General features: G+C 33.1%; 2 protein-coding genes across 3 annotated transcripts; both read left to right on the top strand.

Moving 5' to 3' along the window:
* Positions 1 to 3,779: 3,779 nt before the first annotated feature.
* Positions 3,780 to 10,477, top strand: LOC105974162 (zeta-carotene desaturase, chloroplastic/chromoplastic). Of its 2 annotated transcripts, XM_088813185.1 has the most exons (15): positions 3,780 to 3,866; positions 4,130 to 4,299; positions 5,194 to 5,318; positions 5,432 to 5,566; positions 5,715 to 5,787; positions 6,060 to 6,133; positions 7,035 to 7,139; positions 7,664 to 7,908; positions 8,151 to 8,238; positions 8,525 to 8,567; positions 8,695 to 8,851; positions 8,980 to 9,108; positions 9,187 to 9,259; positions 9,744 to 9,908; positions 10,247 to 10,477. In XM_088813185.1, exons 1-15 carry the CDS (start codon positions 3,853 to 3,855, stop codon positions 10,379 to 10,381), a joined length of 1,731 nt encoding a protein of 576 aa, XP_088669311.1. In that variant the 5' UTR covers positions 3,780 to 3,852; the 3' UTR covers positions 10,382 to 10,477. The 2 variants fall into 2 exon arrangements, with proteins under 2 accessions (XP_088669311.1, XP_012854686.2); XM_012999232.2 differs by lacking the exon at positions 3,780 to 3,866 and having other exon boundaries at positions 4,116 to 4,299.
* Positions 10,478 to 12,463: 1,986 nt separating this feature from the next.
* Positions 12,464 to 14,551, top strand: LOC105974163 (F-box/LRR-repeat protein At3g26922). Its single transcript, XM_012999233.2, has 4 exons — positions 12,464 to 12,475; positions 12,763 to 13,626; positions 13,706 to 13,849; positions 14,140 to 14,551. The coding sequence occupies exons 1-4, from the start codon at positions 12,464 to 12,466 to the stop codon at positions 14,443 to 14,445; spliced, it is 1,326 nt and encodes a 441-aa protein (XP_012854687.2). The 3' UTR covers positions 14,446 to 14,551.
* Positions 14,552 to 17,546: the final 2,995 nt, after the last annotated feature.

Raw genomic sequence — 17,546 nt, 5'->3', positions numbered from 1 at the left:
AGAGTAGAGATCTGCTTGTTAACCTACGAAACAACCTACGAAACAGTTAAAAACCACACACTGGGTTATGCCCGACGATTATCCTTCCAAATCAGATAAACCTGTCACAATTGAAGCATGATTCATCCCACTCTCAAACCTCCAAAATATAGTAATAATTGATAACTCGACTCAACCCTTTGATATAATTAATAATTAATTTGGAGATATTTATATTGGATCCAAATACACACATACACACACCTATATATATATATATATATATATATATATATATATATATATATATATATATATATATATATATATATACCCATCACCTTTTACCAGAAAATATCAAATTTGTATGATATATTGCATTCATGCTACAAGTTGTATGCCCTACTGTTATAGTCAATCATGCTAAAGTTGTATGCAGTATGCCCTACTGTTTATAATCAATCATCGCTAAAAGTTAGAAGATATTTCATATTTATTTCATTTCCTGGATTTTAAAGTTACAAAATATATTAGAAATTAATATTCTGTAAAACCAACCCCAAAATAATATTTCTGAATTTATATATATATATATATATATATATATATATATATATATATATATATATATATATATATATATATATATATATATATATATATATATATCGAAATAAAATCATGATACTTTGACTTGTCCACATATAAATAAATATACCTAATAATAATAGTGGAAATATGCAATACCCCTCCTTTAGAAAATATTTTGAATCAAACTCAATTGACTTTAAAGACTTTTCTCATAACCCAAATTTCAATCTAAATTAGTTAGACCCCCTTACCACATATAATAAGACTCAAGTGCCCATATGTGTTAGGTTGTTAAGGTGATACAATTTTGTTTCACTCTTGGGCATCTCTGTCTTAAATTCTCTCGCTCTCTGTATCACAGTTTTTTTTCTTCTTCAGATCTGTAAATCACCGCCGCTGAAGTCAACAATATCCCTCAAACGCCGCCAGCCGAAACCCGTTGTAGGAGGCCCTCCTCCGCCGATGTTGGAGATCGTCAACCCCTCGTCCAACACCACCACATCGACGCCTGGTACAATTGGCGGCGGCGCCTCCCCTACCTCGTCGCCGCCCTCCGTCGGATGCGTGATTTCTACATGGAGATTTCCCTTCTCTCACCGCCGAATACCAATATATACGTTTCAATTTTTTTTGGAGTGCGACAATTGAATTACAAGATTATAGATAGTAGTCATATTTGACAGAGTAGTCATATTTCCACTATCCTGTTCAGTAATTGTTATACAAACCATAGTCACATAATAGTCACATTCTCGCTGTTTTGTTAAGAATACATCTACTGTATGTTAATTCCCAATATCTTGTTAATTACACTTTCTTACAAAGCACAATCACATAATAGTCATATTCTTACTGTTATCTTATTAATTATACTTCTACAGTATGTTGATTACACTGTTATACACAACCTAGTCATATAACAATCATATTCGCATTGTTTTGTTAATGCCTACATCGAGATTTGAATGTGACTACTTCAAATCAAAACCAGAGACTGTATATGATTAGTAGGAGGTGATGGATGTATGACATAGTACGTACCAAATGTTTTCGATTTTTTGGTATGTGATTGTAGTTAATTCCGAAGCAAAGAATTTTCGATTTGGGGAGTTTTCACTTTCGTGCGTCTTCTTTAATGAATTTTATGTAATTTGATTTTTTTTATTATTAAATATGTAAGCAGTTTTGATAGAAAAACATATATTAATGCTAATTAATGGGGAATTAGCTAGGCTCCATATTATTAGGTATTTCGAAAATTATAGTTGGGTGTTACAAAAGCAGATATTAATGCTAATGAATATGAATTTAGGCGCCCATATTATTAGGGATTTTGAAAATTATGGTTGGGTGTTACAAATCATGATAATTGCTGCAAGGGCAATATTGGGAATACATATTCTAGGGGGTTATTACAAAAAAAGAATTATGGTATGGACATAGCACAATTTTTTTATCTATATGAGGGGTTATTGCTAATGACCCCATTATAATAACAGTAAATTACCAAAAAAAAAACCCTGAACTTGGCTAAATTACGAATAACACTCTCACCTATTCATAGATTTTCAAAATTCCCCCCGACGTTTGTTTCTGGCTTACACCGACCTCCTTAAGGTGTAATTTTTCACATAATCTTTTTGATTCCATGGAGTATTGCCCCAACAAATGCTAATTCTACCGTCGTCGACGTGTCATTTCTTTATGCTACTTCTAAAAGATAAAAATTACTTTCAAACAGGTAACTGTAATACTAAAAAGTTTATTAAAAAAAAAAAAGCTAAAAAGTGTTAAAGTGTTATTTAAGAAGAATAAAGATTCCGTGTAAAGATCCCCCTTAGAGGTAATTTTTGTCTTTAGAAAAGTAGCAAAAAAGATTCCACGACTCAAAATGATTATGTGGAAATTCACCATAAAGGGCCGGTGTAAGACGGAAACAAACGTCGGGGAACTTTGATAATTTCGAATAGGTGGAGGTGTTTTTCGTAATTTAATCTAAGTTCAGAGCTTTCTTTATGATTTACCCTAATAATAATAGGGTTAATGGAGGCCCATGACAAAGGCACTTAATTAAAAAATGGACATCCAACTTTTTTCTCTTTCGAATATTTCCAGTTCATTCAAACTTATTTGCAAATAAGAAAAACTTTTTTATATATACCAAAATTACCCCCAATTCATTGAAAGTCAATTCAACTCCAATTTCATGATTTACACCCCAATTTTGACCCGCCACCACCAGAGACCGCCGGTCTCCGGCGTTGACTTTTTTATTTTGTTTTTTCTTAAAAAAAATATTTTCATTAATATTACTGTCTTGTCTGCTAAATTACTGTCTCCAGCAGTCATTTAACTGTTGGAGAGAGTAATTTAACTGTTTATTGATTTTTTTTTTCTTAAAAAAATTATTTTAATTAATATTACTGTCTTGGCTGCTAAGTTACTATCTCCAACAATAATTTAATTATCGGAGATAGTAATTGAACTATTAATAGACTTTTTTTTTCTTAAAAAAAATATTTTAATTAATATTACTGTCTTGAGTGCTAAATTAATGTCTCCAACAGTAATTTAACTGAGACAATAATTTTACGGCCGGTATTAATTAATTTTATCGTCTTTACCTGCAATTTTGTTGTCTTCGACTGTTAATATTAAAGTCTCATGCAATAATATTAGTAATATTACTGTTCGAGAAAATAATATTCATACTGTCCTAAACAGTAATATTACTGTCTGAGACAGTAATTTAGCAGCCAAGACAGTAATATTAATTAAAATAATTTTTTTCCTAAGAAAAAAAAAGAAAAAATCAAAAAAAAAAAAAGTCAACGCCGGAATCTGGCCGAAAATAAAGATTCAGAAAAAAAATTATTAAAAAATAGGTGTTAAATGTGATATATTTGTTTAAATTCGGGGTTAATGTGTATTATAAAGGAAGTTAGAGTATTATGCATAGAGTTGATAAAAAAATATATTATGAATGATATTTTAGACAGAAGACATGGGAATGAATTTATTTAAAAGACTCTATTTTTATTACCACGTGTATTTGTATTTAAGTCTGTTATCATTTGCCTTTTTGCGGTTTGGCCATAATAATAATAATACCAGTAGACATTTTGGGTGGCACAAAAATCATGTGGGAAGTTGAAAGGTGGGACCCACAGATCACTTCCATTAAAAGATCATCTTCCTTACTAAGACTTGGTCTGGTTTTAATTTACTATTTATAGTAAGCAGTCTTTCTCCATTTTCAAGAAACAAAGAGAAAAGTGGTGCATGTATGTATGCATGTGATACGGACCGAATTGTCCTCATGGGGTTTCCCAATCATTTATTGGGCCGTAGATGGAGCCTTCACTTGTATTTGTCCCAAAGCCATATCAGGCCCAAGAAGAGGAGTTAGGGCAAGTTTGCTTATTTCTTGCTCATCAAGTATCTTCACCTATAAATAGGGAGTTGCAGGTACACCGCCGGAGGAATTTCCGGCAAGCTATCATCAAAATATCGTCCAAAGAAGACAAGTCATCATCTCAACAATTTTGGAGCGAATCAGCATGGCTGCTGCTACTTGTGCTTCTTCTTCTTCTCTGTGCTTTCTGCAGACCATTAATAATGGAAATATGCGAATCGGGTCATCATCTACTATCCATTTACACAGGCCTCCACGTCACCTAACTCTTCGCTCCGATCTCGAATCTAATGTCTGCGATATGACCACTCATGGTCTCTCTCTCTCTCTCTCTCTCTCTCTCTCTCTCTCTCTCTCTCTCTCTCTCTCTCTCTCTCTCATGTTTCTTTTATATTTTTTTAATGAATTGTAAACGAAGTTTGTGTAATTTTGAATTGCCAACTAAAAACTCCTAATATTACTAGCTAATTAATATTTAGCAAAAAAAAATTTATGATGCATATTTTTTAGTGCTCAACCTATAAGTGATTAGTTTTTTTAGGGATTAATTTGCTAAGAATTCAAATCGTATAGGTAGGTTTTGATAATAAAAATATGTTTTTACTACCTCCGATTTTTGTTTAAGTGTCGTTTAAGGTATCTTAATTCTGCATACTAACTAAGAAAATTATTAAACGGTCTTGATTTGTGATCAAAAGTCCTTATTTAATTATTTGACCAAATTATCCGATCCATTTACGAATTTTCGTCTTCTCTTTCTCGTTTCATTAATTTATCATTACCGTTAGGGTAGAGTTGGGAAAATATAATTAATTAATTCATTAGTTAATTAATATTGTCTTGCAACTCTAAAGTGACACTTAATGCGTGAAAAAACATATAAGGTTAAAGCGACACTTCAGAAGAAAAACATATATGTAATAGATATTTTATTCTTCTTTGAATATTTAAAGATTTTTGACACCTTTTTTTCCCCGACGAATTCGCATAAAACACTTTCTTGACGAGTTCTTTCGGAAAATTAGATGTTACACATGGTGATTTACACCAAATGATTGTTATCCGTAGATCTGCACATAATCTCATTAGCACCCATGTGTATGTCTCTTAGTTGGAGGTTATTTAACCTCATCTATAGTTAACACTCATCCAGTATAAAAAATAACTAGGTGTAGTATCTAATTCCCCGAATATATTTCCTTTTGCAGCTCCAAAAGGTATATTCCCACCGGAGCCTGAAATATATCGAGGACCAAAGCTCAAGGTAGCTATCATCGGAGCTGGGCTCGCCGGCATGTCAGCGGCAATCGAACTTTTGGATCAGGGCCATGAGGTTTAATTTATTTTCATTCCGACCCGACCCAAACCTACCCAATATTAATTTATTAGTTTTTGTTTTCTTTTTTTTTTGACCCGACAACCGGTTATGGATATATTCGAATGCAGGTGGATATATACGATAAACGAAGCTCCGTTGGCGGAAAAGTGGGTTCGTATGTAGACAAACGCGGGAACCACATAGAAATGGGTCTCCATGTTTTCTTTGGCTGCTATAGCAATCTTTTCCGTTTGATGAGAAAGGTATAATTCATTCATTCATTAATTAGGGCTTCTTTATTTTATTTTCTTTACAATAAATTGAATTTTTTTTTATATATATGTTTTTATTTTTATATTAGATACAAGCTGATAAATTATTATTTTTAATTTTTTATTTTGTTTGAATCAGGTTGGCGCTGACAAAAATTTCCTAGTCAAGGATCATACTAATATTTTTGTGAATAAAGGTGGCGACGTTCGCGGTATGATTAATACTCGTTATTGACATGCTATATCGGGAGATTTTTAATTATTGATGTGATTAAATAATTATCCACTAAACACACATATATATATAGAGATGTGTGATAATTATTTGCAGATTAACGATTACTAATCACCCTATGTGTTTCACCCACTGCAGTATCAAATAAACCATACTTCAGATATACTAATTAGCTAATTTCGCAAAGTAAATTATTAATTTGCATTTAGTTCAATTGAAGGTAACATGTACTAAAATTGTTGCACGCAGAAATTGATTTTCGGTTCCCAATTGGAGCACCATTTCATGGAATTCAAGGAATTATGAAGACAAATCAGCTTGAGGTACATACTAATTAATGATTTCCAATAAATATTTAAACATATATATGTAAAATATTAAAATATTTAAGCGTGGTGCATTGCGCCGGTAACATTCAAAAAAGAAAGAAAAAATTATTTAAAGAGTAAATAGCAATAAACCATCCTCTGGTTACAAGCTTTTGATCCCCTTGTGTTCGTATTATTAGCACATAATTCCCTTGCGATTTATGGAGTGTAGCGTCTGTTAGTTTTTCCGTCAAACTGAATTGCGTATGACAAACTTGAAGGGGGTCATCTACAAAAAAATTATTTTGACGTTCAACACATGCAGTTAAGTCAGGCGGTTAAAATTGATGGAAAAACATAACAAAAGCTACCACATCTACCACAAGGGCGTTATTTGTTATTTGCTGATGTTAAAAACACAAGGGGTCATCTGCAAAAGCTTGTTACCACAAGGGGTTTAAGTGTTTTTTTATCCTAATATGAAAGGCAAAAGTCTAACTAAAAGGACTAAAATACAATAAGTCTAACTTTTTTTTTTAAAGAAAAACGATGAGCATATATTAGGCATAACACGCCAAGTTGTGAGGTACAGATGAACCCTCCAAACAAGCTACGTCTGAATCCCTCACAAGGAAGTGAGCAAGTTAATTACAATGCCGTTTAACAAAAGAAAACGAGCAACTATTAAAAGTTTTGACAGTAATTTTAATTTCCACTATAAAAATTTCTATAAACTATTAAAATACAATAAGTCTAACTAAACCGACTAAAATGCAATTTCTATAAACTTGTTTTAAAATCCTAGACTATATTTGGCAATTTAAAAATATTAAAAAAAAAATCATCCTTCTCCAAAAATTGTTTTTGTTTAACGTTTATATGAATTTCTAAATGCATTTCCCGCTCTGAATTTCAGAATAATGATAAAGCAGGAATCGCTATGGCTTTCGGCCTCAGTCCGATTGCAAAGGCTCTCCTTGATATCGATGGAGCAATGCACAACATACGAGATCTCGATAATGTTTCTTTTCTTTCTCTCTCAATAAAATTTTCGATTTTGGAATAAAAAAAAATTCATTTTAAATTTCAAAATTTCCGAATTCCATTTTTTTTGAAATTATTTTGACAGTAATTGAAATATATATGAGATTCCGATCCAATGTTAATTTCTGAAAAATAATTTCAAAAATTCCAATAAAAAAAGTAGACTTAAAATATCAATAATGTGTACATTTTAGGTTAATAAAAAATTGCATTTCCCGAGTTCACTTGATTTTTTATCCGAATTTTTTCAATTTGGGAACAATTTTCTTTACTCCAATATCCAAAAATCCCAATTTCTGATTTTTTTTTCCTGAACGAAATTGAATTAGTTTTTCACTTCTTAAAAAAATGATTTTTTTTTTCTGAAACTGCTAATTTGGATCTGATTCGTCCTATTTCCACCACTAATAAAAATTGATATTTCAATTGTATAATTCAATAAGCGAGCAACGTAACAATATTGATCTTCTATTAAATCCGGCGCTGTGTATTTTACAACAGGTGAGCTTCTCCGAATGGTTCTTGTCGAGAGGAGGGACCCGCAACAGTATCGACAGATTGTGGGATACTGTTGCGTGTTCCCTCGGCTTCCTCGATAGTGATAACATTAGCGCGCGTTGTATGTTGACTATATTTTCACTTTTGGCTACTAAAACCGAGGCTTCATTACTTCGGATGCTTAAAGGGTCCCCCGAAACTTATTTGAATGATCCCATTCAACAATATATCATCGAAAGGGGAGGCAGGTGAGTGGCATACAGTAGAAAGTCGATATATTAATAACTTTGTTTGAATAATATTTTCTCTCTCTTCCAACTCACTGGCAACATGCTAAATTATTAATTCGATAATTTAGTAGAATTTTACTGCTTCAGACTGTATTGATTTAGAGAAGTTTAACTGTATTTACATCTAAATATTTTTTACTCCTGTTTTCGGTTTAATCTATCCATTAAATCGATCTTTTATATGTTTGTTGCCACGCAAGGTTCCATTTGAGGTGGGGATGCAGAGAAATCCTTTACGATAGATCTGAAGACGGAGATTTGTATGTGACGGGGCTTGCCGTATCAAAGGTATATATACATATATACGTACATGCTTTATACGTAAAAAATGATTCCGATGAATTATTTATACGTCAATTTAATAATCGAATTGAGTTAAATTAGCATATGTTATATACAAAAAACATATATAATAGAAGTTTACACGTAGAATGAATTTTTTTTCGAAAGTTGGGGAATTATAATACATCGATCGGATACATGAATCGTGACGTCGATCACATTTTTTTATGTCGTTAATAGTATTTTTGTGCGCTTATTATTATTATTAAATATAGTGCTACTTTTTGTTCAGGCTACTCAAAAGAAAACTGTAGAAGCTGATGCTTATGTAGCAGGTTTGTGGTTTAAATTAATTTGCCAGATTTAATATTTTATCTTTTTTTACAATTATTTAAACATTGAAATTTCTTTTTCTATAAACTCTATCAAAATTCTATAACAAAAAAATATTTGTGGTTGCAGCATTAGATGTCCCTGGAATTAAAAGATTACTCCCGAAAAATTGGAGGGAGTCCCAATTCTTCGATAATATCTACAAACTAATCGGAGTACCCGTTGTCACCGTGCAACTGCGGTACAATGGCTGGGTTACGGAGATGAAAGACTTGGAACTTTCACGGTGAATCGAACACTAAACTTTTACAATATTTATACCTTAGTTATCAATCTATTTATTTATATATTTATTGTATATTTGATGTACAAAAATAAAATTATGGCTCCGCCACTGACTATTGAGATGGTCAGGAAATCGAGGGGAGCCGTAGGGCTCGATAATCTACTCTACGCTCCCGATGCGGATTTCGCTTGTTTTGCGGACCTTGCAATCACATCTCCAGAGGATTATTACATCGAGGGCCAAGGCTCGTTGATTCAGTAAGCGAATATTTGCCCACAATTACTAAGAGGACTAATAATATGAGCAATTTTATTTAATATTATGTTTAATTACAGATGTATAATTACACCCGGAGACCCGTACATGCCTCTATCAAACGACGAAATTACGACTAGAATTTCAAAACAGGTTGGCGTTACTTAGTACTCCCTGTGTCTCATAATATTTTTTCTTTTCAGATGACTTTTTTTTTTCCTCAAATTATTTGTCATTTTAGATTTTCAGTGAAACATTAATTGCATTATTTTCAATTTTACCATTTATCATTCTTAATTAATTTAATGTCAAGGGTATTTTAGTAATTTTATATATTTTCTTTTTACTTATAATCTATGCATACTTATTGAATTTCTTAATATATGGGCAACAACCCGAAAAGACATTTAAATTGGTACGGAGGGAATAATTTTCAACAATTAATGGCGTGTTGCGTCTTGTATTTCATTTGACTTCTTGCCAAAAGAACATTTACTATTTGTTGTTAATAATTTTTTTACGCATTAAATTTTGAACATTCTCGAAAAGAATATCCGATTCACGACTACACGAACGGCATCATCAAAGTACATTCAACATGTATTAATTATAATGAAATACGAGATATACTGATTAGGTACTGGAGTTGTGCCCATCTGCCCAAGGATTGGAAATAATACGGGCATCAGTTGTAAAACTTGGGCAGTCGTTATACCGCGAAGGGCCGGGCAAAGATCCGTTCAGACCTGACCAGAAGACTCCGGTCAAGAACTTCTTCCTTGCTGGCTCATACACAAAACAGGTGATCACAATGCACATCAATATTTTAAATTAGTTACCACTTCTTGATAGAAAAAAAATCAGGTGTTATATCGAATTGCTAAATGACTACCTTATGTTACTTCATGACAAAATCCCCCTATGATTCAATTCTTTTTAGCACACAATCCCCTAAATAATCCTAAATAGGGTACTAATTATTAAAATGAATCATAGAGAGTTTTTTTGTCAATTTAATAACTTTGGGTAGTTTTTCAGAAATTCGATATTACACAGAGGTACTAATTGCAATAAACTCGATACAGACCGCAACTAATACAATGCTAAACAATTTGATTAAAAAAAATGTGTTTTTGACAGGATTTCATAGACAGCATGGAAGGAGCGACTCTGTCCGGCAGACATGCATCTGCCTACATATGCGATGCTGGACAAGATTTGATCGCATTACGAAAGGCCGTCTTAGCCACCTCGGACGAGTTCGCCCTGGTTTGATTATCACAATTCCCATAAAAAATCGTGTGCCGATGAACTATATATACGTACAAAATGCAAATAACTTTTAGATACACAAAGAAAACATGAATTGAGTAAGTGTATGTATACATGTATTTTTTAAAACTGTTCACAAATGTATATATTAATATTACAATGTGCATTTTGGCGGGAAATGTGGTTTAGTTCATATGGTCGTAAAAAGTCTACATTCGGGTGAATAAATGTGGAAAACACTCATTCGTGTTGTTATAACTTATATGCATACTAAAAGGAGGGTATTTCGATCGTACAAAGTGCGAAACTTACACAATAAAATTAAATAAAATTTGATCACTAAATTATTCTATTGATGATCTTGTATTGTAATTGGTGAAAATATTTGGTAGAAATATTTGGAAAAAAAATATGATTTTCAAATATCTTGACAACAAAAAAATGATTTGACATTTGGCATTCTAAACAGCTAGCGATCACTAAAAATATTAAATTATCATAAAATTAACTTTAAATTTTCATTGTGATGCGTTATGCAAGATTTATTGTTTGTTTTTAGGTGCAAAGTGCTATTAAATTTTTCGAGAGTGCAATGCCCAAAAATGCTATATTTCAAAGGTGCAAAGTGGGATTAAACAAAAATTATGAGCCCTCAATTCTCCCCCAATTACGTACTGTATGTGATCTAAGTCACGTGATCGATCCTTTCTTCCTTCACACGTCATCACAATATATTTATGGGCAAATAGGCCCATGACAAGGGCACTTAATTAAAAGAGGGATATCCAACTTTTTTGTCTTTCAAATAAATACAGCCCATTGAAACTTATTTGCAAATAAGGAAAATCCCTTTATATATACCAAAATTACCCCTAATTCATTGAAACCCAATTCAACTCCAATTTCATGATTTACACCCCAATTTAGCCAAATTTCATCAAATAACCAATTTTAACCATAATTTCAATTTTGACCCGCCACCACCGGAGACCGTCGGCCGCCGCCGTTGACTTTTTTTTTTTAATTTATTTTTTCTTCAAAAATATTTTAATTAATATTACTGTATTCGTTGCTAAATTACTGTCCGCATCAGTTATTTAACTGTCGGAGACAGTAATTTAACTGTTAATTGAATTTTTATTCTTAAAAAAAATATTTTTAATTAATATTACTGTATTCGTTGCTAAATTACTGTCTCCAGGAGTTATTTAACTGTCGAAGACGGTAATTTAACTGTTAATTGACTTTTTTATTCTTAAAAATATATTTTTTAATTAATATTATTGTATTCGGTTCTAAATTACTGTCTCCAACAGTTATTTAACGGTCAGAGACAGTAATTTAACTGTTAATTGACTTTTTTTTTCTTAAAAAAAATTATTTTAATTAATATTACTGCCTTGGCTGCTAAATTACTGTATCCAACAGTAATTTAACTGTCCCAAACAGTAATATTATTGTCTGAGACAGTAATTTAGTAGCCAAGACAGTAATATTAATTAAAATATATTTTTTCTAAGAAAAAAAAAAGTCAACGCCGGAGACTGGCGGTCAACGGTGGTTGACCGGTCGCAAAAAAAAATTCAGGAAAAAAAAAGTTTTCAAAAAAAAAAAAAAAAAAATTCAACGCCGGAATCTAGCCGGAATTTTGTTTTTCAGAAAACAAATTATTTTCTGAAAAAAAAATTGGGGGGTTAATGTGATATATTTGTTTAAATCCGGGGTCAATGTGTAATATTAAGGAAGTTAAAGCATAATGGATGGAATTGATAAGAATTATATTATGGAGGGTATTTTAGACTAAAGACATGAGAATGGGTTTAATTGAGAGACTATTTTTTTTTTGTACCAAAATGCATTTAAGTCCCATGTGATGGGCCTTTTTGCCATTCGCCCTATATTTTATTTAAAATTATTTTAATTTTTGAATTATATTAATTAAAAATTAGTAGATTTATCTTTAAAATTCCTATTAAGTTTGTTTAGGGTTTCCGAGTGTTCTTGATTAAGTCACTGAATTATTCTCCCTATCAATTTAGGGTTTCCTAACAAATTTTTTTTTCCTCTCCAAAATTTTCAAGCTCCATGGATTCCAAGGTGAGATTTATACAAAAATTAATGCTCTTTTTTCTCTCTCTCTTTTTTTTATTTTGGATTATTCTCCATAATTAATTTTGTTTGCCGATATGATTTTATTCAATATTTCTCATGTTCTATTATTTATTATAGATGTTAATTCTATCCGAAAACAAAATTTATTTCCCCTGGGTATAATTTGTGGAATGACACAACACGAATTGGAACTCGTAAATTATATATAATTTGTAGATACGAATATGCATGCATGTAATTGACGATACGTACATATTTTTGTTAATTGATAGTGTGGTACGATATGCGTTGGCCGTGAAGACGATCGGATAAGTCGATTGCCCGACGAAATCCTCGTCGAAATCCTGTCTTTCCTATCTCTAAAGGAATCCGCACGCACGAGCATTCTCTCTTCTCGTTGGACGAACTTGTGGAAACACACCACTCGTCTCTACCTAGACATGGACGGTGGGTCATCGTTGCGCAAGACGAAACACTTTGAGTTTCGGACAGTGTTAATCAGACGCGACACGAGTAGCGAGTACGTGCGCTGGGTGGACCGAGTCCTTGAATCGCACAAAGGTCTCGTCTTGAAAGAGTTCGTAATCCGTTCTTGTCTAGGGTTACAACACGAGGAGCCAATCACTCGATGGCTCGAGTACGCGTTGGCCAGGCAAGTTCATAGCCTGGAGTTGAACCTCGAACCTTGGTACGACAATTCCATGTACGGCCTCCCCAGGGAGCTTCTCGTCGCGGGGGATTCCCGATTCAAGTCAATCCGAGCGTTGACTTTTAAAGACGTTAGCGTGAGCGAAAAGGATATTGACTTCTTCTTGCGAAACTGTCCTCTGCTCGAAGAGTTGATCGTGTTCAACTCCCCGGCGCTGTCGAACCTCGAAATTTGTGGCCCGTCGCTCGCGTTGAAACACTTGGAGATAGTTTTCTGCAGGCGTTTGAAATCGCTTAGCGTTTCAGCGCCGAACCTTGCTCGTTTTTGGGTCGCGACGTACAATGGATTGTTGGTTGGGAACTTGCCGATGCTGGTCGAGATTCTTGCTCAGTGCAGAGACGATGATGTTTCCTTGGCACATTTGTTTTCGACACTGTCGTCCAGTTCGCGATTGGAGACTCTTCGTCTGACGATGTTTCAATCACGGGTTGATTTTTTATTTTTATTAAAAAAAAAAAAAATCGGGTGCACTACTTAACTAATTTTTTGATTGATTTCGCATGCAGGGAATGCACGAGCTCCACAATCTTTCTCTACTGCCTAAACTGAAGAAGATGGTCATAGAATATATTGACAAGGGCCGCAAAACTATTTTCCAACTCTACGATTTGATAAGGGCATCCCCTTTCTTGGAGGAATTTGTTTTGAAGGTACGTTTTTTTTTACGATATACAGTTAAACCTCTATAAATTAAACCTCTATAAATTAATACAGGTTCAAGACTAGTAGAATTCTATTAATATAGCAAGATTCTAATAATTTAATATATTTTTCACCGAGTCCGAACCAGAAAATATATATATATATATATATATATATATATATATATATATATATATATATATATATATATATATATATATATATATATATATTCAAGCGAGGTTATTAATTTATCAAACTTCTTCTGTATGTGATTTTTTTTTTCTCCCTAACGCAGTATCAAAGTGGGTGTATTCCGAGGACAGATAACGAAGTGGAGGATGCCATAGTGTCGTCTCCACACCACCACCTTAAAGTGGTTGAATTTTCCGGAGGTTTTGGTCGAACTAGTCTTCTTCGATTCGTCGACTACATTTTGGAGAACTGTGTTGTGCTTGAGAAAGTAATTGTCGATCCGTGTTATGGAGCATCGAACCTTATTATGCTTGATAATATGTTAGATTTCCAAGAAAATGTAAGAAAGAAAGCAAAGCAACACTTTGAAGCACGAGTTCCTCAGCACGTTGAATTGGTTATTCTTTAAATTGGATTATTTAGGCATCTTGCATTTTTTTTCATATTTAGTTTGGATAATTTGCTCTATTTTTATTATGTTGAGTTGTTTTCACTGATTTTCTTATCAGGTTGAATATCTAAATTAGTCATAATTCATTATGGGGTTTTAATACGCAAACTAAGAAATACTCGTTACTACCACATTAGAATTTTGATAAATTAATAACCTCTCTTAAATAATTTCTTTTTTTGGTTACGATTCCGTGAAAACGTATTAAATATTAGTTTGATAATTTAATATTTTATTAAATTAATAGAATTTTGTTACTCTCATATATTAATTCATAGAGATTTACTTAATTTTTTCAACTACCATAATGTATAAAAACTTTGTAGGATACGTGGGGAAAATTGCTGCCAAACCCAAGCTAACAATCTTCCCTTCCATAACTGCAGTTGGGAATCAAACCCGTAACATTGGCTCTGATACCACATATAGAACCTCAGAAGTTGGGAATCAAACCCGTGACATTGGCTCTGATACCACATATAGAACCTCAGACTCTACCAGCTGGGAATTTAACTGAATTTAACTCGATAAATTAATAACTTTGTTTGAATAATATTTTCTCTTGACTCCAACTCAGCGACAACATGTTAAATTATTAATTCGATAATTTAATAGAATTTTACTATTTCAGACTGTATTAAGAAGTTTAACTGTATTTAAATTTAATTTTTTTTTACTCTCGTTCTCGGTTTAATCTATCCATTAAATCGCTATTTTATCTGTTTGTTACCGCGCAAGGTTCCATTTGAGGTGGGGATGCAGACAAATCCTTTACGATAGATCTACTGACGGAGGTTTGTATGTGACGGGGCTTGCCGCATCAAAGGTATATATATATACATACATACATACATGATGTCTACGTATAAAATGATTCCGGTGCATTATTTATACATCAATTAAATAATTTAATTGAGTAAAATTAGCACTAAAAACTATATTATTTATATAAAAAGAAAATATATATACTAGAAGTTTATTCGTAGAATGATTTTTTTTTTCAAATGTTGGGGAACTATAATACATCGATCGATACATGAACCGTGACGTCGATCACATTTTTCGACGTCGTTAATAGTATTTTTGTGCGCTTATTAGTAGTATTAAATATAATGCTACTTTTTGTTCAGGCTACTCAAAAGAAAACTGTAGAAGCTGATGCTTGTGTAGCAGGTTTGTGGTTTAAACTTTAAATTTGCCAGATAATAATTCGGAAAATTACAATTTTCACCCATCAATTAGTTTGCACTAATTTCACATTTGGTCCCCATGTTTACAAAAACCCCATTTGGTCCCTCATGTTTCAATAATTTCACATTTTTGGTCATTTTCATCAATTTACCGTTAGTCCGCCATTTAAGTCAGTGAAAGGCACACGCTTGATTCCGCTAGTGCTAACGGAAGTTTAACGGGAATGACTAAAAGTGTTGAAATTTTGTAACATGAGGGACCAAATGTATTTTTTGTGAACATGAAGGACCAAATGTGAAATCGGTGCAAACTTGAAGGAAGAAAACTGTATTTTTTCCGATAAATTTTATATATTTTTAAATTATTTAAACATTAATTTTTTATTTTTTTTTATATATAAACTCTATCAAAATTCTATAAAAAAAATATTTGTGGTTGCAGCATTAGATGTCCCCGGAATTAAAAGATTACTCCCGAAAAATTGGAGGGAGTCGCAATTCTTCAATAACATCTACGAACTAATCGGGGTACCTGTTGTCACCGTGCAACTTCGGTACAAAGGCTGGGTTACGGAGATGAAGGACTTGGAACTTTCACGGTAATCGATCAATCTATTTATTTATATATTTATTGTATATTTGATATACAAAAATAAAATTATGGCTCCGCCGCTGACTATTGAGATGGTCAGGAAATCGAGGGGAGCTGTAGGGCTATATAATCTACTCTACGCCCGCGACACGAATTTTGCTTGTTTTGTGGACCTTGCAATCACATCCCCGGAGGATTATTACTAAGAAGACTAATAATATGAGGAATTTTATTTAGAGTAAAAAGCAGTTTACCCCCTAAATTGCACATTGCCCCCCAAACAATTTTTTTTTGTTGCAAGTTGCCAAAAAGTGGTATCTTCAGGCGAAATCCACGAGAAGTGTAAACATGCAGGGGCAAAATTGTCTTTTCCCCTTTATTTATTTATTATTGGGTTTAGTTTAATTTTCCTCCCCCATTTTAGTTAATTTTTCCACCATTCCCACTCGCTAGTTCCATCTTCCCCAAATCTTCTTTGGTTTCATTATTGTTGCTATCACAAAGATATGGATTTGCCAAAATCAAAAAATAAATAGCAGGAAGGCGTTGATTCGATAAATTGATTAGGGCACAAATACAAGGAATGAAATTGGAATTAGAACCAAACCAATCATCGTAAGAGAAGAGGACGGGGACGGCGATTCCGAAGATTCCGGCGAGGGCAAGGTTGCGGCGGGTCCACCGAAAATGGTGCTCGAAATTCTCTCTCTTCGTTGCCCATTCCTCGATCCAGTGGTTATAGCTATCTCTAGTTCGAGCTGCCCCAAATCGACAATTGGCAGATCACATTCCTCCACCGATGGAAGCTCCGATCCGGCAGGTTCATCTTCTGCGGCGGCGCAGTGGCGATCAATTTGTTGAAGAGATTTTTTTATGTTTTCTCGAACGGGTGGGTGAACTTGCCCAAATTAACAGTTAGAACAAGAAAATAAAAACAGAGGTCTTAATGTTAATTTCTCACAAAAATCACGATTGAATTCGAAATTAAAAATCATGTAGAACAAGAACCACCGTCACCACAGTCCCATTTGTCTTCAGTGATTTTGTTTGCCAGAGAAACAGATATAAAAAGAAAATAACGAGAGGGGAAAAATCGAAGAGAAGATGAAAGCTAAATTGGAAGAAGAGGAGCAACACGAAAAATGATGAATAATTGGGGGGAAAAGTGCAAAACGAGCCATAGTTTAGGGGGCAAACTGCTTTTTACTCTTTTATTTAATATTATGTTTGATTACAGATGTATAATTGCACCCGGAGACCCGTACATGCCTTTATCA

The sequence above is a fragment of the Erythranthe guttata genome, chromosome 14 (assembly GCF_056151865.1).
Source record: "Erythranthe guttata isolate IM_541 chromosome 14, IM_541, whole genome shotgun sequence".
Classification (NCBI taxonomy): domain Eukaryota; kingdom Viridiplantae; phylum Streptophyta; class Magnoliopsida; order Lamiales; family Phrymaceae; genus Erythranthe; species Erythranthe guttata.
The sequence above is the reverse complement of the archived record's forward strand: the minus strand, read 5'-3'. Positions and strand labels throughout refer to the sequence as shown.

Bases quoted from the DNA above. Each gene is read 5' to 3' on its own strand.
- LOC105974162 (XM_088813185.1), top strand. The intron at 6,134-7,034 runs GTACATACTAAT...TCTGAATTTCAG, and splicing joins TGAAGACAAATCAGCTTGAG to AATAATGATAAAGCAGGAAT. The intron at 9,260-9,743 runs GTTGGCGTTACT...TATACTGATTAG, and splicing joins CGACTAGAATTTCAAAACAG to GTACTGGAGTTGTGCCCATC.
- LOC105974163 (XM_012999233.2), top strand. The intron at 13,627-13,705 runs GTTGATTTTTTA...TTTCGCATGCAG, and splicing joins TGACGATGTTTCAATCACGG to GGAATGCACGAGCTCCACAA. The intron at 13,850-14,139 runs GTACGTTTTTTT...TCCCTAACGCAG, and splicing joins TGGAGGAATTTGTTTTGAAG to TATCAAAGTGGGTGTATTCC.